A 27271-nucleotide genomic window follows, 5' to 3' on the forward strand; every position below is an offset into this window, starting at 1 on the left:
AACATTGGTGGATATAGTACTCAAAGTAACAAATGTTCACACTATTGGAATTTAATGGATAAATCCAGCAGGATCAGGATTAATAAATGCCACAAAAAGTTTACACTTTTAGGTATGAATTATATCCTGACCAATCCTTACATTTACTTTAAACAGGTTATCCCAATACATGTAGTCCTCATATTATGACCAATTGAGCCCAAAATTTCTGTTGCTAAGTGAGATAGTTGATAGGAACTTTTGCCCCATTTTATAACCTTTCTTGCCACAATTATTAAATGAATCTGCAGTTTTCAAGTTAATAACACAGTTGCAAAGTAAATCTGACTACCCCATTGATTTTGCTCCTCAGAAGGTCAAAATAAGTGATCACATGACTCCGGGACATTGCAGCTGTCATGAATGAGTCAGTTGCCAAATGTCCGAATTTTGATCATGTGACCATGGGTATGCTGCAACGGTTGTGTGAAAAACAAGTCACTGTTTTCAGGGCCGTTGTAACTTGGAATGTTCACTAAATAAAAGGTTATCAGTCGAGGACTACCTGTATACACTGTTTTCAATTTTAACATTTTCTTGAAGAAAATGCCTGAAAAGCTATTTAGAGGAATAACCCCTGAATTATTTTTGAATTTGTATGGTTCATAATTAACTGAATTAGATAAAGTGTTGGGAGGCTATGCAGTACAGTATTCACATAGATAAAGTGATGGCTTTCTGTTGGTTCATTCCCTTTACTTAATTACTGCAGCAACATACATATCTATTATTGTTGAGCTTTACTGATTCAAGCCCTCTGAATTTTCAAATAGCAACTCTTGTAGTTACAGATAAGTTATACTGATACGTTATACCTGGTAAGTAGCATATTACAATTGATCTTAGCCAAAAGGCCGAGAAGCGATTGGCAACTAGCAAGATTTACTGTGTAGGCACTGTATGAATCTTCTACCTAACATTAGCAGTTGCATTTTACATCAAGTATAATTTCTAGACATTTTTCAAAGGTAGTCCCATATAAAGTTCATTATAAAAGTCAAGATGAGATGCAATAATCTAGTATATAACTGTCACCAGATCTGATGGTTTATTTAGGAGAAATCATAGCTATAGTAGTCATACTTGTGCACATTCAACTGAATTTTTTACCAAAGCCACTACTTGCAGCTAAAGTATTAAGAAGTACTTCTAGACTTTAGCCCTACCCTTTCAGTACAAGAGAAGCCCTATCTAGAAGAGTCTGAAGCTCCATTCCCAAGAGTAGTGCCCATCTACGAACAGCATCTCCATTTTCTTTGGATTTAATTTCAGTTTGGTCTCCCTCATTGAGCTCATTATCAAACTCATACCTTGAAAGTAGATAATAAGTTGCAGGAGAAATACAGTAACTATCCTTGGCATGCTAATAGCCCCCTAATCCAGATCTCCAGATAAATTTTCCCAGTATGGCCCAGAAAGCTCACTGTGGATATTGAACACCATGAGACACAAGGTAGAGCCCTGAGGTACACCAGAAGACAGTATATAGGTTTTGAAAAACAATCCTTTGCTCCACCCTCTGGACCAGGCCAGCTGCCAGATGATTTAGAATAGCGACCTCCAAACTTTTGGGCACCAGGGACCAGTTCTGTGGAGAGAGGTTTTTCTGTGTACTGGAGGGGGCATGATTTTGAGTGCTGCCTGCACCCTGCAGATGGGGTTTTGCTTGTTTGCATGGCCCAGTTCTGGCATGCTGTGGTCTAGTGCCGGTCCAAGGACCGGGGGTTGAGGACCCCTGATTTAGAAGGATATCATTGTTGAGAGTAGTAAAAGTAATTTCATCCAATGAAATCTGAAGCCAGAATGTCCTTTAGAATTTAAATACATTTATTTACTAATAAGTTTACCTGTTGCTTTCAATTTCCTGCTTGTCTGCCTAGAACATTAAGTGAGCACGCTTAGTGACATATGCAATAATCAAAGCTAATAATTACATATAGCTTAAGTGTTAGCCTCGCCACTAGCCTTTCCCAAGGTGCAAATTCTTAGATTTCGACTCAGAATGAATTTGAGAAGCACTAGGCTGGAGAAGTTGTAATGGATCATTTTAGATCTTCTGAAGAAGTAGGGATTAACAAGTTCTCTTTTTGAAGGTAAGTATTAACTAATATTTTAAAAGACAGAGGGCTTGTGGCTGACAAGACTTCAGTTTTAAACATATTTTTGAAAAAATATATTAAGCCTAATTCAAAGCCATTAGTAATATTTAAAGACCTGGCTATTCCTCCAGGCATTTGTGCCAGGAAATTGAGCAAGCTCTGTTGATTGATTGAGTTGTAATGTTCTTTTTTGAAATTGGAATTATTTCTCTGATAACAGACACTTGTTATTTAGTCTGCTAACTTTTTTGGGGGGGTTGGTTTTAATCCTTGCATACCACGTAAAGTCAATTCCATGTGATCACTGGCTATCTAAATTGAATGAAACAATAATGAATTAATAAATTGGAACTACTGATAACATATATTGATAATAATATATAATATATGTTATATTGATAATATATATGAGCCTTGGTGGCGCAGCAGACTAAAGTGCTGTTAAGTAACACCAGCTGTCTGCAATTACTGCAAGTTCAAATCTCACCAGGCTCAAGGTTGACTCAGCCTTCCATCCTTTCGAGGTAGGTAAAATGAGGACCCGGATTGTGGGGGCAATAAGCTGACTTTGTATAAAAAAGAACACCGCTTGGGAGGCCTCGAAAGCCCTACTAAGCGGGTATATACAAAAGTATGAACGCTATTGCTTAACGCATTGTAAGCCGCCCTGAGTCTCCGGAGAAGGGCGGCATATAAATCGAACCAATAAATAAATAAATAAATAAATTGCATAATTCAAGTTTCATCAAGTTTCTGAAGATACTGTAGATGCTAAACTGTTCCATTCTGCTCTCTTTAAACTGAAATATAATACTTATAGCTTTATATAGATTTAAAGATGAGTTGACACTGTACCTTTGGGGGTGGTCTAGGTTGTACAACGTCCTAGACAGTCACAATTTAATTAGTTGTGACTATTTAATCTAGAAAATTAGTCAATTGTTGCAAGCTCAAATTGTTAATATTGTTTAGAAGCAGCATATATTCATCAATAAACAAGGGTAGGCTAATTTTGAAAATTTAATTTTGAACATAGAAGAAAAGCTAGGCAGCCCTGCCCAGAAAACTCAGGCTGTTACTTCTCAGTTTAAAAACTATGTTATCAGTGATAGCTGGTTGATGAGGGAGGGGCTTTTCACCTCTTCACCTGTGATTGGTCTAAGTGCTACATGGTCATAAGGGTTTTATGAGCTAGAATAATACCACATTTCTATATATAGTATAAAGTAATCTTAATGAATCTGAACAATATTGCAGTGAGTATCAGTATTGATTGCTGCTTAGGGCCCACCTGAATATGGGTTTATAATACTTGTTTGTATGTTAATGCTTCGAAATATGCAGAACAGGTTTCCATATGCTCCACACAGTATCATAGTGTTTTAAACAACATTGTGTCTTCATGAGCAGTTTAACACAAACCATTCTGCTTTTGATCTATTTTCTAGTATTGGGTAGACTATTGTTAGATTCAAGGTCTACTCCTATTGTGCAATGAATTTCTGCTGCAAGGCTGCCAGTATTCAAGGAAATTCACATCTTCTGCTCCATCTCGTAAAAGATCACGTGGGTCAATGTAAGCTTTTTAAATAATTGAGGAGTGGAGGGATACGGCAAAGCAGTAGGCTTGAGAGGCAGTTCTTCAGAAGAGGTCACAAATGCTTTCCTGAGGTTTTATAACAGAAGGATGTTGTATTCAAAAATTGCTAACGTGAATTGGAATGTGCCTTCATGCATCCATAATATTTTTTTTCCCTTCCTATCTTTGTAGCTGCTGTAATACTTTGCCAGCAGCCTATTGACTTTTCTTAAGAAGTAGTTAACAAAGTATAGGAAGTAATGGCTATAATGTTAATTTAACATAATATTCAAGGTTTGCTGAGTTATGAATTTTATTTATTTTATCTTTAAATAATCTAGAATTCCAGTGGTGTCTGGAAGCCCACATTCCTTTTTTTCGTAATAATTTTTAAAATATTTTTTTCTTTAACATCCATAAGTGTTCAGTGGACAGTGTGTGTTATCTGGGTCAATATATTTTGCATACAATTCTAATAGTGATATTACCATTTAAATATATATAATCATACTTTTTCAACTTCTAACATTTGTGTATACAATAGTAATCATAATATGTTCTATTATATTTCAGTATACATAATATTATTTTCCAAATTTCTACTTTCTACTTCTTTTTTCTAATACTTATTAGAATAACTACCATATTAAAAAGTATTCTATATCTATCCATCCATGGATGGATGGAAGCCCCCATTCTTGTTTTCTGTTCTCTATCTTACCATGACTTTAAATCAGTCTGAGTTACTGAGTTTTCTCCAATGTAATCTTGAATGAGGGATTGCTGTGTTAGTATGCTGCAGCTACTTTCTTTGATTATTAAATATCAAATATCCGAAACCAATTCAAGCTGTAAGTTGAAACTATTGGTAAGGTCATTATTTCAAGCCCTATAAATAGGAGGAAGGTATGATTTTTGAGTATTTATGATAGTTAAGATGCTGACAAGAACTCAGCTGGGAGTCTAGAACTTGAATTTATGAAAAACAACTAGTTCCATTTAAGGCCGAAACAAAAAGAAATTCCCAAGATTTCCTTCCTGTTGGATTTTTTTAAAAAAATTAATCTGCTTTTACATGTGCCGAACACAAAAATAAATGGAAGAAGTAACATTCTAAACCCTGCAATGTTAATTTTTTTACCCACAGATATTGGGAGAAGTGCATACTCTCATCTCTGCTTGCAAGAAAGTGACATTCTGTACCCTTCTAAAGGACAATACATCAAGGCTGACTGTGCAGCTAAATTGAATAGCAGTCGTACCATGGGATGTATAAAATCCAAAAGCCCCTTCCCGCACACTATTCTAGACGATGGAAGCAGGGAAGTCGGCAAATTCGATAGTGGATGTAACCTTGAAAAATCTTCCCTTATTCAGGCAAACTCTGGGATGCCATCTTCAACAAACACTGCAGTGCTGGACTTTGCTCACCGTCTTTCCCTTGAGATTCTGGATCAAGCTGTGAAGCAATGGGCAATAAATGAAAGCAAATACAGTGACATCCCGTTCATAGAAAGCGATGAGCCATGAACTGCAGGGCTTGGCTTCCCAACATGCCTGTGAGGCATCTCCTGTTTTGGTGCTAGCACAAATAAAGCAACATTCATATGAGAGCAGTTGTGATTTTAAAAGTCATCATACATACAGCTAATCCTGACTGAGGTAACTTTTTGCCTTTAGTTGTAATGGAACCACAATAACATCAAATGGTTCTAGGGCTAGTATGTAATTCAGTATTCCGGTAAGTCCCATTTCAGTATCTACAATACAGGAATAAAACAATGCAACAGAGCAAAGTATAAGTACCCTTAAAACCAAAATCAGTTCTCCCTCAACCAAATAGCTATGAGGGGAGGGAATGTTTGGGTCATAGTGTCAGAATAGGTTTTAGCTATATAATTCCTATTGAGCTAAACAACAGGTGTCAAACTGGCGGCCCGCTGGCCAGGTGTGTCATGCGCAGGCCATGCCCACCCCAGCTCCGTGAAGGGAAAAAATGTCATGAAACTTCATGTTGTGGCAACGTGATGCCATGAGTTTGACACCCATGCGCTAAAGTATCTTGGAAAAAAGAAAGTAAAGGGAAATATTGGTGCTTAACTTCCCTGTTTACATAAAGAGAATTTAGGTACTTAACATGAGTCTGAACCTTATCAAGGCATTATGTGACTATCAGAGGTTTCTTTCCAAAGGCATCTCACATCTTGTTGAAGTGAGACTAATTATTTTACAATTTTACTTGGTTGAGCATACTGAACTCAGACCAAAGATCTGCATAGATAGGTTTTATAAAAGAATAATACAGAAAAAATACATTTAATAGTTGGAAGGAAAAATTACTAAAATTATGATGATTTTGCAAGTTATTAGCAAAGTCCTTATGAAAGTGTACTAAAAACACTGGAGGGATTATTTCTCTTGATTATCAATTATCAAGAGGACAACGGAGAAAGTAGACAAAGGGAAAGCAAAAATGCAATATATAACAAGTGTGGCAGCTTGTATATATGGAGAAAGGTGACTACTGAAAATGTGGGAATAATATATTAATTTAGTATTAAATTCAAAGAAAACACAGTCTTTTCAGGCAACATAATTAACTGTTCAAAGGGAAATTATAATACAATAATAGCGAAGAACTGCTGTTCTTAAACTAAACTGTATATGATTTTCTCTAAATAAATACACCATTCCTAGAATAGCAGAGTATATTTTCAGTACAGAATTGAAAGAAGCAAGGCACTTTTATATCAAGGAGAAAGCTATCATTTTGTTTGGGTATAATTCATTATAGCAAAAATGTCACTCCTAATGGTTTGAAATTACACATTTCAGATACTTTATAGTGTAGTTCCCCTTTGGAGCAGAATATTTTGTAGCAATTCTTTTTTCAACAATATTTGATAAGCACACAGCAAATGGATAATTATTCTGGCAAGTAGTAGAAAGCAATTTGACTTCTCTAGAGCCAGAACTCCTTCAGTTCTAGTACTTGTACACTCATATATATTCTACATAATATTACCCCATTAGTGGCCAAGGGCCAACACAATTGTATATGAATGTCAGACTGACTTCATATTGGATTTTGTAAAAGCTATACTATAGCAAGTGTTATATAAATGTATCATCACGAACAGTCTGATTATGATTATGTCATAAAGTCATTGTTGACTCTTGGCAATCGCAAAATAGATTTTATCCATGATGACCTGTCTTTATTGGAAATAACAAGATACTTTAAAAAAATTTACTAAGTAGGTATATAATAAGGATACTGAGCAATTTTACATGTTGCAGACTGGCTTGCTAGTAATCTCTTCATTTCCCTCTTTCTGCTCTTGAAGAGGTAGCAGCCAGCAGTTTCTACAGGATCTTCTCAGAGATATGGAGATCCAAATCTCAAATTTGAATCTCTAAATTTGGATCTCTTTACATAGGTTAAGTAGGCTAAATTCATTCTGTCCCTTATTCGTTAAACCACCGTAGCCAGATTTAAATCATTATTTGCAGTTTGACTATATCATTTAAGTAACAGTTTAAGGAAGTTTAAGGAAGGAAACTACCATTGTTTTCAGCATATTTATTTTCCTTCTAATTAGTTAATTGCTTGAAATTATGTTTGAATAAAGGAAAAAAACGTATAACTTTGTATTTATCTAGAACTCTATATGAGAGTTCTAAAAAGTTTGGGCTCTTAAATATTCATATAACAATTATTCATCTATGAAGTAAAATTGGCATGTTTAGACAACCATGTCCAACTGGGAATGAAGATTATAAAATTTTCTTTTGTTTTAGACATGAATGTTCACTCTGATGCCTGACGAGACCTTGCCAATTTGAGTGCCAATAAAACACTAAATGTACTACTAAAAATTCTCAGAGTACCATTTAGATAGGATGTTGGATGGAATGTGGAAAACAAAATAATACTCATGCTATGAATGGAATGGGACTATTCGCTGCAGCCAACTCGCCATGGCCAATTTGCTGTGGGACAATTTGCCATAGAACAATTTGACAATTAAATTTAATTATTTAAAATAAATATTTTAATTTTTGTCATTCACATTTCATTTTGTTCTTCCTTTTGCATCCTTTCTTTAATGATTCTATTCCACCATTTCTTTGATATTAGTGTAACTCTTGCCCCGGAGTGAGTTGGCTACGGCAAGTTAACTGTGGTGAGTTGGCCATGGCAAATTGTCATAGACCCTGCTATGAAATATATAAGTGGTCTGAGTAAAACGAAAAATTTCTCTATATTTCTGTTTTCAGATTTTTCAAGAGTACAACACAATGTTTGGATTAATCATTTCCTAGTGCTTAAGTCAAAAAGGGCACTGTTTTTTTGAAGTTGGAAAATGGCTGAAAAAGGCAAGGCATAGCAAATTAAGCTAACAAGATAATTATCTTTTTACCTGATCATTTCATTTTTTTCCCCTTACAAATGAAAAATGCTTCAGGAAGAAAGAATAAAATTCAGCTTTCTAAACAGTGTAAAGAAATGGACAAGTGTGGTAAACATCCCAGTAAACAATAAAAACATTCACAGCTATCTTTGGCTGAGGATTGCACATTATCTCTACTCACTGAGGCTAGGAAGAATTCCCTTCTATTTCTTAAAATCTTGATTTGAAAGGCGGTGGGTATTTATTACAGCTGAATGATGTTCTGTTGTGTCGTACTTCGTTACTTCTTCATGGTTACTGAACACATTTCAAAGATTTCCCAGTTCTTTCTATTTGTGTTTTTTGCCCCCAAAAAATCTAAATTCCAATATTATTACATCATTTATTGCCATGGAAACTTGTGGAAGAATGGTGATATGACCTATCCATGAAAAGATTTATACACAGTTGTGATATAATTTACTGGTTAATCACTAGTTACCTAAAAAAACAATAAAATAATTAAAGAATATGGTCATGTGAAAAATAATCAGAACAGAAGAATATTAAAATGCTAATAAAATGTAATTCTTGAATAGGACCGTGTAATGAAAGAATATGGGCCTGCCTGGTATCTATGTGCATATGCTATATGTACAGTAACCCATCTTCTAGGGATTACTTGCACAATATTTTCCTTACAAAATATTTCCAAATCCTCATCTTTCATCAAGTAATGATTGTTGGTTCCCAAAATGTGCACTTTTAAGTCATAAGCATGAGACCATGTCTTATCTTCACCATATAGTTTTGAGTTAATTTTTGTTTTGTTGTAGCTCAGGGGTGTCAAACTCAAGGCCTGCGGGGCCGGTCTGGAAATAGCAAAGGACTATCCCGCAGTGCCTCTGCTAGCACAAATGGGGCATGGGCGGGGCACGGGTGCCCCCCCACAACTGCATTTGGCCTCCAGAATGGTCCAGGAAGCCTTCCAGGGGCCTCCGGAGTCACCCAGGCCCAAAATGGGGCCTCCGGAGTGCTGCAGGAGGCCGTCCTTGACTCAGAAGGTTACAAAAGGGAGGAAAAGTAAAATATTTTATCTCTCAGGCTTGTAGGATTCTGCTACTGTTATTAACTAGGAGTGGGCATAGGCTCCACTCTGGTCGACAAAACGGAAATACTCAAACCTCATTGGCCAAGCCATCTGACAGCTCCCTATAAAAGGGCAAGTTGTCAGACGAACCAGCTGCTGTGTTGCAGCGATCTGCTCAATAAAGAGCTGTTGTTTTGCTACAAGCCGCGTCCTGCCTCTTCCATTACCCAATCTAACAGCTACTATAGCCTATGTCAATATAGTTCTAGTCTTCCTATGGAGTCAATTACTTGATCTGGTCCCTCTCTCATAAGGTGATCAAGTAGATCAAGTAAGTATTAAAAAAACAAAATCACAGAAATGTATGCCTCTCTATTTTTATAAGTTTATAAAACCATGTCTGCGGAGGTGCGGTCTTGTGTCACGCCCACCATGGCCATGCCCCCATCTGGCCCTCCAAAGTCAAACTCAATCCTGATGTGGCCCTCAGTGAAATTGAGTTTGAAACCCCAGCTGTAGCTGTATTTACATTACAGTTATTTAGAACAAAACCCTTTTCTAGTTGGCTAGCCACGATCCTAATTACAATTCTTTATCTTTCTAGGATTTCCTTCTTGATAAAAACCTTAGAAGTAGATTATCTAAACAGTGATAGCCCTGATTACACTTTGTAGATGGCCTATATAAATGACCTGTGGCAGAACCAGGATGGTAGTGTTAAATTCCCCAAAATTAAATAATCAGTTTATGTTTATGTTTATTTGGATTTATATACCGCCCTTCTCCCAAAGGACTCAGGGCGGTGAACAGACAAAGATAAAATACAATATAAAATTTAAAAAACAATTTAAAACATATTAAACAAATTTGGCGCATACTAATTAAAATACCCCTTTTTAAAAAGCAAATTAAAATTAATATTAAACAGTTAAAAAGAGTTAGGCCAGCCCAGCCTGTTGGAATAAAGTCTTGAGGGCACGGTGGAAAGTGTGTAAATCCGGGATCCTCCGTATCTCCAGGGGGAGCTCGTTCCAAAGGGCTGGAGCCCCCACAGAGAAGGCTCTCCCCCTGGGGGCCGCCAGTTGACACTGTTTGACCGACGGCACCCTGAGGAGCCCCTTTCTGTGGGAGCGTATTGGCCGGTGAGAGGCTACCAGTGGCAGAAGGCGGTCTCGTAAGTACCCAGCTCCTAAGCCATGGAGCGCTCTAAAGGTGGTAACCAATATCTTGAAGTGCACCCGGAAGACCACCGGGAGCCAGTGCAGCTCGCGCAGGAGAGGTATTACATGGGAGCACCATGTCACTCCCATTACCACCCGCGCATCCGCATTCTGGACCAGTTGGAGCCTCCGGGTGCTCCTCAAGGGGAGCCCCATGTAGAGAGCATTACAGTAGTCGAGGCAGGAAGTGACGAGGGCATGAGTGACCGTGCATAAGGAGTTCCGATCCAGAAAGGGACGCAACTGGTGAATTAGGCGAACCTGATAAAAATTCCTCCTGGCCACAGCTGTCAGATGTTCTTCTAAAGACAGCCATATATCCAGGAGGACACCCAAGTTGCGAGCCCTCTTCGTGGGGGCCAACGACTCACTCCCAATAATCAGTGATGGCACCAACTGGCTATATCGGGATGCTGGAAACCACAGCTACTCGGTCTTGGATGTGTTGAGCCTGAGTCTGTTTCTCCCCATCCAGATCCGCACAGCCTCCAGGTACCGGGACATCACTTCAAGGGCATCATTGGGGTGGCCCGGAGTGGAGATGTACAGCTGAGTGTCATCAGCATACTGGTGGTACTTCACCCCGAAACCACGGATGATCTCATCCAGCGGCTTTACATAAATGTTGAACAGAAGGGGCGAGAGGACCGACCCTTGTGGCACCCCGCACACAAGGCGCCTCGGGGTCGACCTCTGCCCCCCTGCCAACACAGACTGCAACCGGTCAGAGAGAAAGGAGAACCACCGCAACACGGTGCCCCCCACCCCCAACTCTTCCAACTGGTGCAGCATGATACCATGGTCAATGGTATCAAAAGCCGCTGAGAGGTCTAATAGAACCAGGACAGAGGAACAAACCCTGTCCCGAGCCCTCCAGAGATCATCAACCAATGAGACCAATGCCGTTTCCGTGCTGTACCCAGGTCTGAAACCCGACTGGAACAGATCTAGATAAACCGTTTCATCCAGGTACTGGGGAAGCTGTCACGCCACCACTCTCAACAACCTTCGCCACAAAGCGGAGGTTGAAGACTGGACGATAATTTACTAACGCTGCCGGGTCCAGGGAAGGCTTCTTAAGAAGAGGCCTTACCACCGCCTTTTTCAAGGCGGCGGGAAATCACCCTCACTCAATGAAGCATTAATAATCCCCTGGAGCCAGCCTCGTGCAACCTCCCGAGAAGCCAGCACCAACCAGGAGGGACACGGGTCCAATAAACATGTGGCCGCGCTAAGTCTACCCAGAATCCTGTCCACATCTTCGGGAGTCACATAGTCAAACTCCTCCCAGATAACAGTCTCAAGACCTGCCTCCATCACTCCTCCTGAATCTACCCAGTCAGAGTCCAAGTCTTCCCGAATTTGAGCGATTTTGTCATACAGATACTGCACAAAGTCCTTGGCTCTACCCTCCAAGTTCTTGCAAGCTAGAATGAACCAGTTCAAGCATACCACTGGGAGGAACTGTCTCCAATTCAGTTCTACCAAGACTAAGTGGTATCACAATCTGGATATTTAATCTCTTAACTTTGGCCAAGGTAGCATTTCTTTTTAATTCAAGAATCATATGCAATCTGGGAGTGTGGAGTGGACTCACAGCTCTTGCTCAATGATTAGATATCAAATGTGGCCAGGAAGACCTTTCCACTGCTTTACTTGGTGTGCTGTTGTTTCCTAGATTGGGAAGCCCTTCACACAGTCACTCATCTGATAGCTAGATTACTGCAACAAGTTCTACATGCGGGTGTCCTCAAAGACCACTTGGAAGCTCAACTGGTCCAGAATCAGTGTGGACAGTAAACTGAACTGGCTGACAGTTTACTTCTGGGTCCATTTCAAGGTGCTGTATATAACCTATAAAACCCCACATGGCATAGATACTGGTTATTTCAGGGATTGCCTATTTCTTATGGTGTCGGCCTACACCTCTCCAGGTTCCTTCAATTAAGCGATGCTACTGGGACCTGGAAATGTGCCTTCTCTGCTACAGTGTCTGTCCTTGGAATGAGATTTTCCCTGATCTCTGGGTGGCTGTCACTGTCATGGAATTCCAGAGGACTTTAAAGACCTGATTCTTTTCTCAGGATCTGGGCTAGGATGGGGGGGGGGGGTCCAGTTGCCTAGTGTTGTATATATTTTGTTATACTGATTGGATTTGCCCTCTTGTTTAATAGGGTATATTTTATATTTTTTTATTATACTATTTGATATTTTGTTTTCATGATGTAAGTCATTGTTAATTTGGAATTGAGGTCTGACTCAAATACATATAAATGACATATTTTTCAGTCATAGTAGGCTAATAGTTTGTTGAAGACAATTCTTGATGTGGAGATTCATTCAGATTTCATTCAGGCTTTGTGAGATCCCCTAGGCCCATGATGGCGAACCTATGGCAAGCGTGCCAGAAGTGGCACGCTGAGCCCTCTCTGTGGGCACGTGTGCTGTTGCCAGCTGCTCTTCCAGTTGTGCGTGCCAGCCAGCTGCTCTTCAAGCACGCCGTAGCGCCAGAAACCCAAAGATCAGTTGGCCGGCACGTGCATGCGCACTGGCCAGCTGGTCTTCGGGTTTCCAGTGCTCCGGCATGCACACACACACACACGTATGCACACACATGTTCCGGTTTCAGCACTCTGTGCCGAAAAGATTTGCCATGACTGTCCTTGGCCCTGGTATCTTGTCTTCCATGCTGTTTTATAGCCAGAATGTGGTTTTACTCTGGCTTTACACACGTTTCTTCTATTTTATCCTAGGGAAGAAATCTGTAGAAGTCCTGAATAAGAGTAGAAGCAGAACATATTGAAAGTATTTAGGAAGAATATATTTCCTTTAAAAAAGAATCAGTATCAGTTTTGAGTGATTTTAGATCATCTTAGAAGGGCAACTGAAAGCAATGTAGATTTTGTTTTAGCTAACTGTACTATTATCTTTTTTAGAGACAGTTTGTCTTGCTATAGTTACACATATTTTTTTAACTTTTAGATTAATCTAGTACCAGTGCACTTTCTCTAATGTGCAAAACCTAAGCTGGTGAAAAATGTAGTATCAAAATGTTGGAGAGGAGCTTTGATTAAAAATGGCCCAGTTACCATATGCATATGGTCACAGATTTCACTTAGCAGGAAAATCCTTTCACATATTAGTTTTTTCAGGGAAGTTGAAGTGGTGGAACAGATAGTTTTTTATAGCTGTTCCCGAACTATAGGGGACAATTACAGAACTTTCTGAGTAACTACAGTCTGCAAGTTAAAAAAAAACCCGTAGAATTTTATATAAAAGAGAACTAAGATACATTGCATCAACACTCATTTTGGACAGCTGCTCAACTCTCCTTTGAATTAGTGCAGTTCATTCTTGCCATATTTAACTGTCCATATAACAGAAATTGTTTTAGCTGAGCCAGGGTACCAAACTCCTAGAATCTGGAATGATGTTTGTCTATGAAAAATATAAATCCACTTCAAAGCATTCCAATCAATTCCAATTCTTTTTATTACATGATGAAATAATTTACTGGATTCAATTCATCATACATTTTACTGGGTTATATAATATAGGCTTTGATTTTACATTAGTAATACATCTTTATAATTTGAGGTCATCACTTCCAAGAGACTTAAAGCATGAGTCCAAAAATTCATCTGTTACTTCTTCAAGAACAGCTGGCTTCCATTTAGGGGATTGGTCTTTGTCGATAAGTACTAGTAGAGAAAAATGTTTTCAATTATGCTTTTCTTAATAATCATATTAGAAAGATCATTTTATAGTATTCTTACCAGTGGTGGGTTGCCCCCGGTTCACACCGGTTCTATAGAACCGGTAGTAAAACCGGCAGGAGGCCCTGCCCACCAACCCCGACATCATCAAAATGCTTCTGCAGTTGCGCAGAGCAGCCCCATTGCGAACTGGTAGTAAAGGTAAGTAGAACCCACCCCTGATTCTTACCATGTATGAAAGATAAACCATTGTGGAGATCAGTACATTATGTATGATTTATGCATTTTCTATAAAAGATGAAACTGATTCATTGGATTTCTTGAATAGAAAAATACCTTATATTCTCATCTCCTGAAAACAGAATGACTGAGAATCCAACATTAAAGCATTTATTTATTTAATGGGGTTTTTTTTGTGCCAGCCCACTAGAGGCATTTTATTATTTGTATTCCTAATCTAGTCAATTTTTGTCAGAAAGAGCAGTAATGATTATTTTTTAAGCCAAACATCAACAAATTATTTAATATAAAACACTCAATCTCAACTCAAACTCAGTGGTGAGTCTTTATACCTCCCCCACACTGCATGTCCTTATCACCAGTAGCTCCATGGTTGGATTGAGGGGTCTCCTCCAAACTCTCTCCACTGCTCCTCTTTCCAGCTATAATGCACTGAGATGTTTCAATGAAAAAACTCCTCTTACCCTGGAAGACGCATTGAGCCTTCTAATATACTCCCCATGGTTAGGCTATGGAAGTCATACTCGCCAATTGTAAGGCAGTTGAAATATGCTTCTGTTTGGTATCTTCTGTTATAGATTTTGCATTGGCAAACCATATGCCTGGAATAATCTTACATACTAGCACAACCACAATAGAACGTTATTTTTCTTAGAGCAGCTCAATTTTGCATATTGCTTGCTACCCATTCTGCTACCCAGTGAAATAGGAAGCAATATGCTTGATGTTCTGAATAACTATTAACTCTTTTAATTATTATTTTAATTATCTTATTTGTATTTTAATTTTATTAAATTTTATTAATTTTATTTTATTATTATTTTCTACCATCTTTATTACTTAATATTACTAAAACTCTCAAATAAAAAGCAGTCGCCAGATAATATATTTTGCAACTATCCTAGAGAAATATTGTGCCCAAAGAGCATGTCTTAAACTGTCCCTGCCACCAGAAACATGTTTGAACTAATTGTTTCTGAAGAATCTCACTAGGTCTGCATTGTAATTCACTTAAAATGGGCTTGGAATGGCTTCAAATTTTACCTGCTCGGACACCTTCATAGAAGTCATGGCCTCGCTGTAAGATAAAAGAAGTCATTAGGTAATTTCCTAGTATATTTTGAAATACAATTTTCTTTCTATATTTTGTTCCCATAGCAAGAAAAATATCTTCCAATAGGAAAGAATATCTGTAGCACAGGGTTGAATTGTTGGAGTCTTGGATGTTCTCCGGGGTTGATTGTTTGCTTGTAGATGTTTCATTAGATGTTGCTTAGTTGAGTAATGAAATGTCTGCGGGCAAACAACCAAGCTCAGAGAACATCAAGAACTCCACACACAAAAATATCTCATCTAAAGGCCACTTTTGTATATTGATTTTCAATCTGGTAACATTTGTAGCTTGCATCTTTGAGATTCCAGATTCCAGATCCCTACGGAAGTGTTAGATTTTGCATAGGATCAGTGGGAGAGTTGTTTGATGTAAAGATTACTACTTGAAAATAAGCCATTGATGGTTTTTCAGTATTAATTTCTGAGCTTCACATACAGAACGTGAAAGAATAGCAAATCTCACTTACTGGTGATGAACAGCCAAGTCAGTGGAGAACTGATGGCATGTGCACCTTTCAAATGAAATTATCTCACTCGGAGTGCATTCCAGATGATAATGCCAGAAGTTCATCTGGCAGTATGACAGATAGCAGGAAGGGACTATAATGGCCATTGCATCATCCCTGCAGAATGAGTCTTCATTGAATATAGTGGTGGAAGTTGTAATAATATGTAAGCTAGATGAGCCAGTTGCTGTAGTGATTAAAATATCAAGTTAAAAACCAGGAGACTAAGTTCTAGTCCTGCTAGATACAAAGCTATAGAGCCAGGTGACCTTGGGCACTCTCTCTCAGGGCTAGGAAGGAAGCAACAGTATACCATTTCCAAAAGACTTGTCAAAAAACTGCAGGGACTAGTCCAGGCAGTTACCAGGAGTCAAAAACTAACCTGAAGGCACAACAACAACATGAACGTTCTCTATCAACCAATGGGAGACAGAGGAAGGAGAAAATAGTTTTTTCTTTGCCTGTAACATAGCAACAGCTTTTGAATCTCTTGAAAGAGCCAAGTATAGTCAATATAGAATGCTAAAGCTTGACAAACTTTCAGAATTATAGTGTAGTCTCAAGTGAGGCGGGGGGGGGGGGAAGAAAATGGGTAGCAATGTTTTGATTGAACTAGAAACTCAAAATTACTTCAGGAAAAAACACATATGCATTCTTATCTGAGTGGAACACAGCTTTATGAAAGATACATAAAATGGGGTCATCCTGAGTATATCTGCTTTGTTATGTTGATGAGATAACCAGAAGCAAGGACACTTTCCAAGGTACAATTTATGGTTGTTAATCCCTCAAAAGGTTTTTTTCATCAGCACTTGACAAATCATAAGGACTTCACTGAAGTGACAATGGCAATCCAGGTTGTTTTAGACCTTGAATTAATCTTTATAAGTTCTTTTATACATTCTTGGGAAGGGGTGAGAAAAGAGATTTCTCCTGCACAAAACCAAAGCAAGTTGTAGCTGCCAAAAAATAAAGCTTAAGTGAAAGAATACAAACTCCTGAAAAAAACAGAAGTAGAAAAAGTACACCATTCAGCTTAATGTCACTTTTCCCACAGCCCACAAGAAAGTAGCAACATCAGACGCCAATCGGCCAAATGGATCTCAAATGTGGAGATACATGGAGATATATGTGACTAAAGTGTGATTGGTATGGACTCTTCACATCTTGGCTATCATCCTCTTTATTAAGGTTAATATGAAACAATACTGAACAAAGCCAGTGAGAGAACAAGAAGTCCTGTAACTTGCGCTGCAAAGATCAAATGCTAACATTTAAAATCAATGGTATAAAACATAATTACTGAAATCTTGTAGGTCAGGCACAAAAGGGAAGCTAATTCTCATTTAGGAACAGTAAAACAGAAGGAAAAAAAATTCACATTATGGTATGAAGAAGGATAGTTTGTCTATCTTTAGCTAAAAGGTTTGCCCCTTGTCTAATATGTTCACAGACAACAGTGTACAAAAATAGAACGGAATAGATAACAGAATTCCTGTTCATATCCTTAGTGGACTATAGGAAATACCAGCAGTCGTGTAAGCCATACTTAGTGACATAAAAATATACTTGGCTCAGAAAGTGCCAAAATGCAACACGTCTTACCATGCATGCTTGACTCAATCTATATTCCATTGTGAATACATCTTGCAGGTTCAAAAAAGCTCCCTCTTTAAGTTGCCGGAAAGTTATCTTGAGTGAAGTTGGGGACATTTTAGCGATTGTCTGCAGAGGGGGAGAAAAACAGCTGATGTGTGAATATTTGATTCCAAAGAAGAGAAACCACAAGTTACAGTTTCAGGTCAAAAGATAAAGTAATGAGTAAATTAACCATACAAGATAGAAATAAAGATAAACCTCCTAATAAAACAAACTCCTGAAAGACATACATTCAAACAACAATCATGAAACGAATACTCTTCACCTCATCCTCATCTAAAGCTCTCTGGTTGATTATTTTTCTCATAATAGATTTATAATACCATGTTTCCCCGAAAATAAGACTCTGTCTTATATTTTTTTTGAACCCTATAATAAATGCTTGGCCTTATTGCCATGTGCTCAAAAGCCCGATTGGGCTTATTATCAGGGGATGTCTTATTTTCGGGGAAACAGGGTACTGTAATTCTTCTCATAACTTTTGGTTCAGCCACATAAGACAAAGCTATATTATGATGGCATAGAAAAGAAACATTACAAAAGAAATAACACATCTGCAGTTGATTCTTGAATAACCTGCTTTAGTTAATGGAGCTCTGGAATCATGGTAGGTAATAATACTACATTGATATATTTTTGCTTTTTATAATTTTAATTACTGGGAGTATTTACCAATTATGACAGTATATAAAACAGATACTGTGTACATATAAAGCTAATGCTCTCTGGGCATCAAGGGAATTAAAAGATATCTGTGTATAGAAGAACTGGGAAAGAAAGAATGCAAAATAATCTCAAGTCTCAAGAAAATAATGGAACCTAGATAGAAAGTACACATTTCTCTGAAGAACTACAGTATTTAGTTATGGTGCATCTCTGTACAACTATTTTAAAAAACAGTCTTCCATTAAAACAAATGAATACGAGTTATAGTAACGGAAGTAAAAAGCTTCACATGATAACATGGAGAGTACCAAGAAAGACTTGTCAGGAGACTACTGGATAATGGTGAACTAAATCATTCCTAAAAATTTAACCAGTGGACTAGAGAGAAGACAAGTATCATCAGCAGAACATTAGAATAAGGAAATGGCTGCCTTCCTCAAAATGCTGGGTTGCAACTCCCACTATCCCAGTATGGTTGAAGGCTGGGAACTGAGGTATAGGTAGTCCTCATTTGGTAACTACTTCCTTTAGAGCACAGGTATCAAACTCGATCACGTCACGTGATGTATTGCGACGTTTTTTGCCTTTGCGGAGCTGGGATGGGCATGGCCTGCGCATGAAGCATCCGGCCCATGGGCCGCCAGTTTGACACCCCTGCTTTAGAGACTGTTCACAGTTAAGATGGTAATCAAAAAGTAACTGCAACCAGTCCTCACATTTACATTTTGTAGGTCTGTGAAGCAAAGGAAAGCTGAAAATAAGATTGCAAGCAAAGTCTCGGTTTCACTTAGTGACTGTTTTGTTTAGTGAATAGGTTGCTGGTCCCAACTGCAGTTGCTAAAAAGGGGAACTGCAACTGGCAACTCCGACACTAAGCAATGTGATCATAAAGCACGATCTCATATGATTGTACTGACTTACAACAGCTGTTGCAGCCATTCTGGTTGCCACCATTAAGCAAATTGCAATGATCACCATTTGTGACCTCCTGCCAGCTTTCCCACTGGTTTTCCTTGTCAGAAGCCAACAATGAAGGTTACAAATGATTATTGCATGACTGCAAGATCTACAAGCATTGTAATTGCAAGCCAGTTGTCAAGCACCAGAATTGTGATCACAACCATGGAGACATTGCAATGGCCGCGTCTACAAGGAATGGTCTTAACAAGTGTCCTTATTCAATGCCATTTAACTTTGAATGGTTGCTGCACGTGTAATAGTTAAACAAGGACTACATTGAAATATGGATATACCACTATACCGGAGCCAAGGTACTCCACAAGTGGGAAATCCAGGTTTTAACTTACCCTGAACCATGGAAAATCACTGCCTCAGCACAACTTGTATCATAGAGTTGTTATGGGAAAAAATGGAGGACGAAACATAGCGTACACTGCCGTGAGCTCATGAAGGAAAGGCAGACCGTAAATCAAATAAAGAAATAATATGTTACAACAAGTTGAAATGGGAAAGGCTGTTTAGAAAGATGGTTTGATTTTAAGTACCTCTAGGCTTCTGGATAAAATACTCAAAGCATTTATTTGTTATTAAAATGGGCAGTATTTGCTTTAAGAAGTTTGCTTGGTGCTTGTTGATGGCCCTACAGTCACAGAGAAGTAAAAGATGGAATTGTTTTGTTCATAGTCTGCTTCAGTTGGAGCCACTTTTGAGGCACATCCTCTTTTAATTCTCTTTTAAAAGACAGGAGTGAAATCAAAACTTGTTTAGCTGAGGGAAACTGAAGGAAATCTATCCTTGGGTAAGGTGATACACAACTTCCTTTCTCAAAGGAGGGGCCTTCTTGGGTCTGGAATGGCCATCTGTCTGCTGCCAAATAACGTCTATGTAAGTTTTTCATAAAATGTAGATACAGAAGCGTCAACAAGTATAGAATGTTCATTATAACATTCTGCCTTGAAGCTAGCTGTGCTCAGTAGGCAAAGGAACAGATTTATCAATTGCTGTTCTTTTTATAAAAACATTAAAACTACCAACCCATTGGAACAAGTGGCAGGTTTCTAGCACCCAACCCCATCTCCACCTCAGGCCACCCCGGGGATGGCCTTTCTGTGATGTCCCGGAGGCACGTCCTGTGTTGCCTGGAGGCGGTGCGGGCCTGGATGGGTAGGAACAGACTCAGACTCAAACCCTCCAAGACTGAGTGGCTGTGGATGCCAGCACCTCGTGTCCTAGAGGTCCCATCGGTTTTGATGGGGGGGGGAGGTACTTGCCCCCATTGAAAGGGCTCACAAATTGGGTGTCCTCCTGGATTCCCGGCTGTCTTTAGACCATTTGACGGCCGTGACCAGGGGGGCTTTCGCACAGGTTTGCCTGGTGCACCAGTTGTGCCCTTTCCTGGACCGAGATGCCCTTCGCACGGTCACTCATGCCCTGGTTACTTCCCGCTTGGATTACTGCAATTCCCTCTACATGGGGCTGCCCTTGAGGTACACCCGGAGGCTCCAGCTGGTCCAGAATGTGGCCGCGCGGGTTGTTACAGGAGCTCGTTACTCCCGTGTAACACCTCTCCTGCGCGAGCTGCACTGGTTACCGGTGGCCCTCCGGATCCGCTTCAAGGTGCTGGTACTTACCTATAAAGCCCTACATGGCTTAAGTCCAGGGTACCTGCAGGACCATCTCCTGCCTGCCTCCCACCGTCCTGTCCACTCTCACAGGGGACCTCTCCTCAGGGTACCGTTGACCAGACAATATCGTCTGGCGACGTCCAGGGCTAGGGCCATTCTCTGTGGGCGCCCCTATCCTCTGGAACGAGTTACCCACTGAGCTCCGGACGGCGCCTGATCTCCGTTCCTTCTGTCGAGGCCTGAAGACTTGGCTAGTTCAACAAATGGGCTGATTCAGATCCTTGGGTTTTATTATTTATTATTATTTGATTTTAACTGGTTTTAATTCAGATTTTTATTGTATGTTTTTGCTTGTGTTCGCCGCCCTGAGTCCTTTGGGAGAAGGGTGGCATATAAATATGTGCAAATAAATAAATAAAAATAAATAAACCATTTTTCTGCTCCTGATTACTCAGTTCTCCTATTTTTTTTCCAGATGTCAGCTGATAAAAGCAGTGACCCATTTTGCTTAGGCCTTTAGATCTGCTAATATGCAGTTGCTGGGCAGATCCTGCAAGCACAAGCAGGATAGTTTTATACCTCTGGTTTTTGAATATATGAGTCACTACCAGCTGGCTTAATAGGGAAGCAATGAGAGGACAAATATTCCTCTGCAAAATAGCAAAACAAAGCGAACATCACACATGCACAAAACCCCAAACACAGACCAGCTTATTAATAGCATCTACTTTCATCCTTAATGTTCCAGTTCCTTTATTTTTCTCTACAGTTAGGAGCTCATTAAAAAGGGCTAATTTGATACTGAACTATCCTTCCAGTGAGGGACTTCTGCACAGGATAAACACTGTTAATCAATTTTATCTTAAGAATCCAAACTCTTGTCACTTATAATGCATGAATCTGTGGCATCTTGCTCCTTGTATCCATTGATGAACTAATATAGATGCAACTTTATCTAAAGCAATAACCAGAATGAGCTTAACTGAGTTTGGCTGAAATTTGAAGCCTATTACAGTAATAACATGGAATGAAGGGAGTGGCAATCCTGAAAAATTGCAATGCATACTAAAATGCAGGTAGTCCTCACCTTATAACAGTTCACTTAGTGACCATTTGAAGTTACAACAGCACTGACAAAAGTGACTTATGATCATTTTTCATGTTTAAGACCACTGCAGCATCCCTATGGTCATGCGACTTACATTTGAATGCTTGACAACTGATTCATATTTATGACGGTTGCAGTGTCCCGGGGTGTGTGTGTGTGTCACACAATTCCCTTTCGTGACCTTCTGACATGCAAAGTCAATGGGGAAGCCAGATTCACTTAACAGCCGTGTTACTAATTTAACAACTGCAGTGGTTTGCTTAATGTGGCATAAAATGGGACAAAACTCACTTTAACAAATTTCTCATTTAGCAACATAAATTCTGGGCTCAACTGAAGTCGTAAGTCAAGGACTACCAGTAATGCTGGTAAAGTTTGGCAAAACTGAAGCAATTCAGTAAAACTTACTTCAAGAGGAGCATTAGAGCTCCCAATTTCTTAAAGACATGGAATTCTCTATTTGGCTCTAAAAGTTCTGGCTAGGAGCAAAATTATTGAAAGGCCTTGGAACAATATAATGCATAGCAATGAATTACTATTTTCCCACTTCTCACTCCCTACTGGTTTCTAAGCAGCAGCAGCCTCTTTATTCGCTCTAAGATCATTCTAGAATTCCCAGCTTCTGTTTGCTTCCAGCAGCTTTTCAAGCTGTAGCTTTCAAAGCAGCACCTCTGCCAATTTCAGGAGACCTATATTCCCTTCCTGTTTGCAGGAGATCCTTTGAAACACTGCACTCGGGAAAACTAACAGTCAATGTGGATTTCTCCAAAAAGTAGCTTATTTTTTGTATTTATGTGGGATTCAATTTTGAGCCAATCCTATGTGAGTCGGGATAGTTTATCCATCGCCAATCTTTTGATTCTACTTTCTACTAAAGTAGAAAGTCTGTTTCTCTTGTATCCGTGCTTCATCCAGAGCATTTTTCAGAATTAGATCAGGAGTGAAATCCAGCAGGTTCTGAAAAACCGATAGCGGAAATTTTGAGCAGTTTGGAGAACGGGCAAATACTACATCTGGCTGGCCCCAGAGTAGGGTGGGAATGGAGATTTTGCAATATCCTTTCCCCAGAAGTAGGGAGAGAATGGAGATTTTGCAAAATCCTTCCCCTGGAGTGGAGAGGGAATGGGGATTTTGCAGTATCCTTCCCCTGCCATGCCCACCAAACCACGCCCACAGAACTAGTAGTAAAAAAAATTGGATTTCACCACTAAATAAGATGTTCCTGTAACATTAACAGGTTGGACAGTTTTATGCACTGGTGGTTCAAGTAGTTCTAATGCAAAAGAAAGGATGAAAAGAAACAGCTAAAATATGAATGGTAGGGAAAGTACTAAGAAATGTGTCACTGACACTCTCTCTCTCTCTCTCTCTCTCTCTCTCTCTCTCTCTCTCTCTCTCTCTCACACACACACACACACACACACACACACACACACACACACACACACACACACACACACGAGGTGACAGTCAAAATTAAGAATTTGAATTGAGGATAGATGAAGAACCAATCAGTTAAGTGAAAGACAGACTATATGCTAACAGGGGAGATTAATTTATTCTTGATAAAAATGCTGTCTAGAGAGAGATCCTGATTTTTGCAAGGAGGATTTAAATCTGGGTAAGCTGCAGCACCTGTTATTCATCAATTCGTGCAGACCAAGGAGACTCAGGCAGGCACGTAAAACAGCAGCATCCAGCTACAATGTTTGAGAAACAGCTTCTTTTCTCATTGTGGAAAGAATAATAATGGATGAATGAACAGCTGTGCAGTCAAGAGAGGGCTAGAAAGGAAGCTGCCCTAGATTAAGGGATCTTCTGGGAAATTGCAGCTTTACTAATCAAGCATTTCTCCTGTGTGCAATGTTTATTAATTGAGTCTAGGAATATCAGCCCTTTGAGTTAAGCAAGGTCAAAAAATGGGTTCCAGAAATGTTATTTATTATTGTAGAATAACAGAATCTTGAAAGCTTGCCAGGGTTTCTCTCTGCTCCATCTTATAACTGAATTGAGTTCCACTCTGGCCTGTCAATAAACGTAACATATTCTGGGTTGCCATAGGGTCCAAAAGTCCAGAAGATAGAAAATTATATTTTGTTTTCTCCATTTTCCCCTTAATAAGCACTTATTAACTTTCTGCAGAACAACAAAGACAAAACATAGGAATCTGTTACATCCAATCATACAGTAGATTTGAGTTTCATTAATAATTGCTTCTGGGTGGCGTGATAAGAACTGATATCATGTGGCTGGACTTGGGGAAGGAACACAGCTACACTCATCCCACTCTATAGGTTTAAAATGTTAAATCCAATCTACAGTGATGTTTTACAGAAATAAAGAGAAAAGAGCAATATGTATATTCACAATTGAATATACAATGAATGTCATGGGCTTTACTCCCAGGAAGGTGATTGCAGAATTGAAGCCTAAATAGTTAACAGTGAGAAATACCCTAGTTTTATCTTATTCTCATATAAAAAAATATAATTGCTTTTAATCGCAATTATAGTTCTTGTGTTGCTATTTACTTATGCAAACATATAAGCATTGCAAAAATGTAATTAATTTCTTAAATAAGAAAGTTTTCTGTGACCACAGGCAACCATATATACTGGAATAATTGGGCAATACATCTATAAATAAAAAATAAATTCCCCTAATATTGCTCTACCAATAATGCCTCCTATAGCAAATGGTTTAATATTATGCCTTTAATTTTATTTGAAATATACATCACAACTATACAACCCCAAAAGTTACATTTCACCAAAAGCACAATGAAATTATAAGTAACCATTTTCTCTCTCTCTTTCTCTCTCTCTCACACACAGTATACACATACACACAAACTATGTAATTAGGACATATAAGAAGTAGAAATAACAAAGTCAGTTCTACTACCACAAATTCAACTTGACTAAAAATAGATTGTATTTATAATATGAATTGTAATGTTATTTTTATATATTATAAGTTATATAATACACTTTTTTATGTTTACATATGGGTACAGCATCTATTTGTTATCCCAGTTCCTTGGTTTCAACTGTACCAAATTTAATACAAACTAGTTGTATAACCAATATACTGCAACTATTGAATTATATCACTTAGACGGAAGGCAGGCTTAGGTGAGTTCGGTATGACTAGCTAAAAATGAGCCCCCCTCCCCCTTTCAAGAACAGATCATTCTAGTGATTTCTGGAACATTTTGTCCTTCTTTGGGCCGTGCCAAGTCTCTTCCTGGACTACGCTGTTCCAGGAGTGGTTTGGCACTTTCCAGAAATAAATCCTTTGAATTAGAAGCAAATTGAGATATTCTGGACATGATGCTCTAGATAAAATAGGCCTAAATAAGTAAGGTTTACACGTCCTTACAAATCATATATTTAAATAAAAAATAATGTTAAGAATTCTTTTTTAAAAAAATAGAGATAAGCTAAGAAAAATAAAAGCAACTTTGTGGTTCACCGTAATGCAGGTTATTAATACATGGTTCAAAAGATTTAAAGGCTACTCATTCTAGGATGGATTTAAAAAAAAAGAGATAAGCAGCGAAAGGGGAAATATGGCAGTTTATATATTACAAAATGACTTAGCTGAACAGCTCTAGAGACCACCAAGCACTTTACATTTTTTTCTGCATAACTCCATTGTGTTTGGTCATTGTTTCATAGCATTGGTATTTGATGAGTCCCTGCTTCTCTCTTAACTGGAGACAATATTGGAGTCCACTAGACCAGTGATGGCGAACTTTTTCGGCACCAAGTGTTTTTACTTGGTTTATTATTTTATTCATTGGGTTCCATCTGGACTTTATTCTATTGATGAATGCATTACTGTAGCTGTTATGTATTTCTTGATAAAAGAGTTGTAAATATTTCATTATTGTTTAAAAAGAACTGCTTTAAAAGATAATGCTTAAGCACGGTGAAATCAGGAAAATCTTATGTTTTGCGATGATATATGTCTCAAATATCCTTTATCAGTATTCAGCTGATTTAACTGCTGTTGCAAAGCGAAAGGAATTTAGGCATTTCATTATTTGCTTAATTACTTCATCACAGTAATTAAGGACAGGAGAAGTATTGTATCATTTTAGAATTTTTTTGTGTCCTTTCATTACTTTTGTGCCACTGTGCTTTTAAAAGGGTGCATATTTTTACTGTTATAAGATAACAAGGGGAAATTGTTCCTTTGATACTTGTAAGTCTTGCTTCTATATATCAGCAAAGTGTGATATTCTCATCTTATTTCCTAATAGCTGAGGGCAGGGGTGAAAGTCAGCAGGTTTTGGAGAACTGGTGATGGAAATTTTGAGCAGTTTGGAAAACCAGCAAATACCACCTCTGGCTGGCCCCAGAGTGGGGTGGGAATGGAGATTTTGAAGTATCCTTCCCCAGGAGTGGGGAGGGAATGGGGATTTTGCACAGGGGTGAAATGCTCCCGGTTCCGACCGGCTCGGGCAAGTAGGTAGCGATGGCGGTGGACAGTTCGGAGAACTGGTAGCAAAAATCCCTGCCCCCGCCCCCCATGCCCAGCTGAGCCGCGCTATCATCAGAGCCTTTTTTTCTTTTAAATGGCTCTCACGATCCAAGCTCTGACGGTCTCAGCTGAGTTGCCTGCTAATCAGGCAACTCAGCTTGGATCGTCAGAGCCATGTAAAAGAAAAAAACTTTTTTCCTTTTAAATGGCTCTGACGATCCCTCCCCCACCCCTCAGCTTGCTTATTTTAGCTGCTGGTCGCAACACCTTGCTGTAATCCCTGCAATCGATTGCATCAGCAAGCAACTGAATCTCCCTGCCTGCAATCAAGCAGGCAGGGAGTTGTGGACTTCAACTCCCAGAATTCCTCAGCCAGTAAAGCAAAGCTGGCTGAGGAATTCTGGGAGTTGAAGTCTACAAGTCTTAAAGTTGCCAAGGTTGGAGACCCCTGTTCTATTGGGTAAGTTTTTCCCCCCTTTGGGAACTTTAAAAAAATAGTTAATTGGGGTTTTCTTTAGTTGTTCTTTTTTTTAGACCTAGCCATTTAAAGTTTAGGAAGTTTTAAATTTAGCTGCTTTTATATAAAAATAAAAATAAATTAAAATAAAATAATATTTGTGCAGCTTTCTGGGATTTAGTGTGTTTCGGTAGTGTTTCACTCTAACTACACAAACACACAAAACCTCACAAAGCTGTATGTGGAATTTTGTGTGTGTAAAGTGTGAAAGTTGGTTTTTTGGGCTTTTTGTGGCTGTGTGAGGTTCCTGCT

At 38.8% G+C, this 27271-nt stretch overlaps 2 protein-coding genes across 2 annotated transcripts in view; one reads left to right on the forward strand and one right to left on the reverse strand.

The window, feature by feature from the left end:
- Positions 1-4948: 4948 nt before the first annotated feature.
- AKAP19 (A-kinase anchoring protein 19) lies at positions 4949-5328 on the forward strand. Its single transcript, XM_060688072.2, has one exon. The coding sequence runs from the start codon at positions 4981-4983 to the stop codon at positions 5245-5247; it is 267 nt and encodes an 88-aa protein (XP_060544055.1). The 5' UTR covers positions 4949-4980; the 3' UTR covers positions 5248-5328.
- An 8567-nt stretch (positions 5329-13895) lies between these two features.
- Positions 13896-27271, reverse strand: part of HIBCH (3-hydroxyisobutyryl-CoA hydrolase) — a 46829-nt gene continuing 33453 nt past the window's right edge. Inside the window, exons 12-14 of the mRNA XM_034429452.3 lie at positions 17602-17721; positions 15422-15455; positions 13896-14122 (exon numbers count right to left, since the gene is read on the reverse strand). Coding sequence (XP_034285343.2) covers positions 14007-14122; positions 15422-15455; positions 17602-17721 — 270 coding nt within the window. The 3' untranslated portion in view covers positions 13896-14006. The remainder of the gene's footprint in view (positions 14123-15421; positions 15456-17601; positions 17722-27271) is intronic.

The sequence above is a fragment of the Pantherophis guttatus genome, chromosome 1, assembly GCF_059756535.1.
Source record: "Pantherophis guttatus breed Tessera chromosome 1, ASM5975653v1, whole genome shotgun sequence".
Classification (NCBI taxonomy): domain Eukaryota; kingdom Metazoa; phylum Chordata; class Lepidosauria; order Squamata; family Colubridae; genus Pantherophis; species Pantherophis guttatus.

What these genes read in the sequence shown, in the direction of transcription:
- AKAP19 (XM_060688072.2), top strand. Translation starts at nt 4,981, where the DNA reads ATGGGATGTATAAAATCCAAAAGCCCCTTCCCGCACACTATTCTAGAC.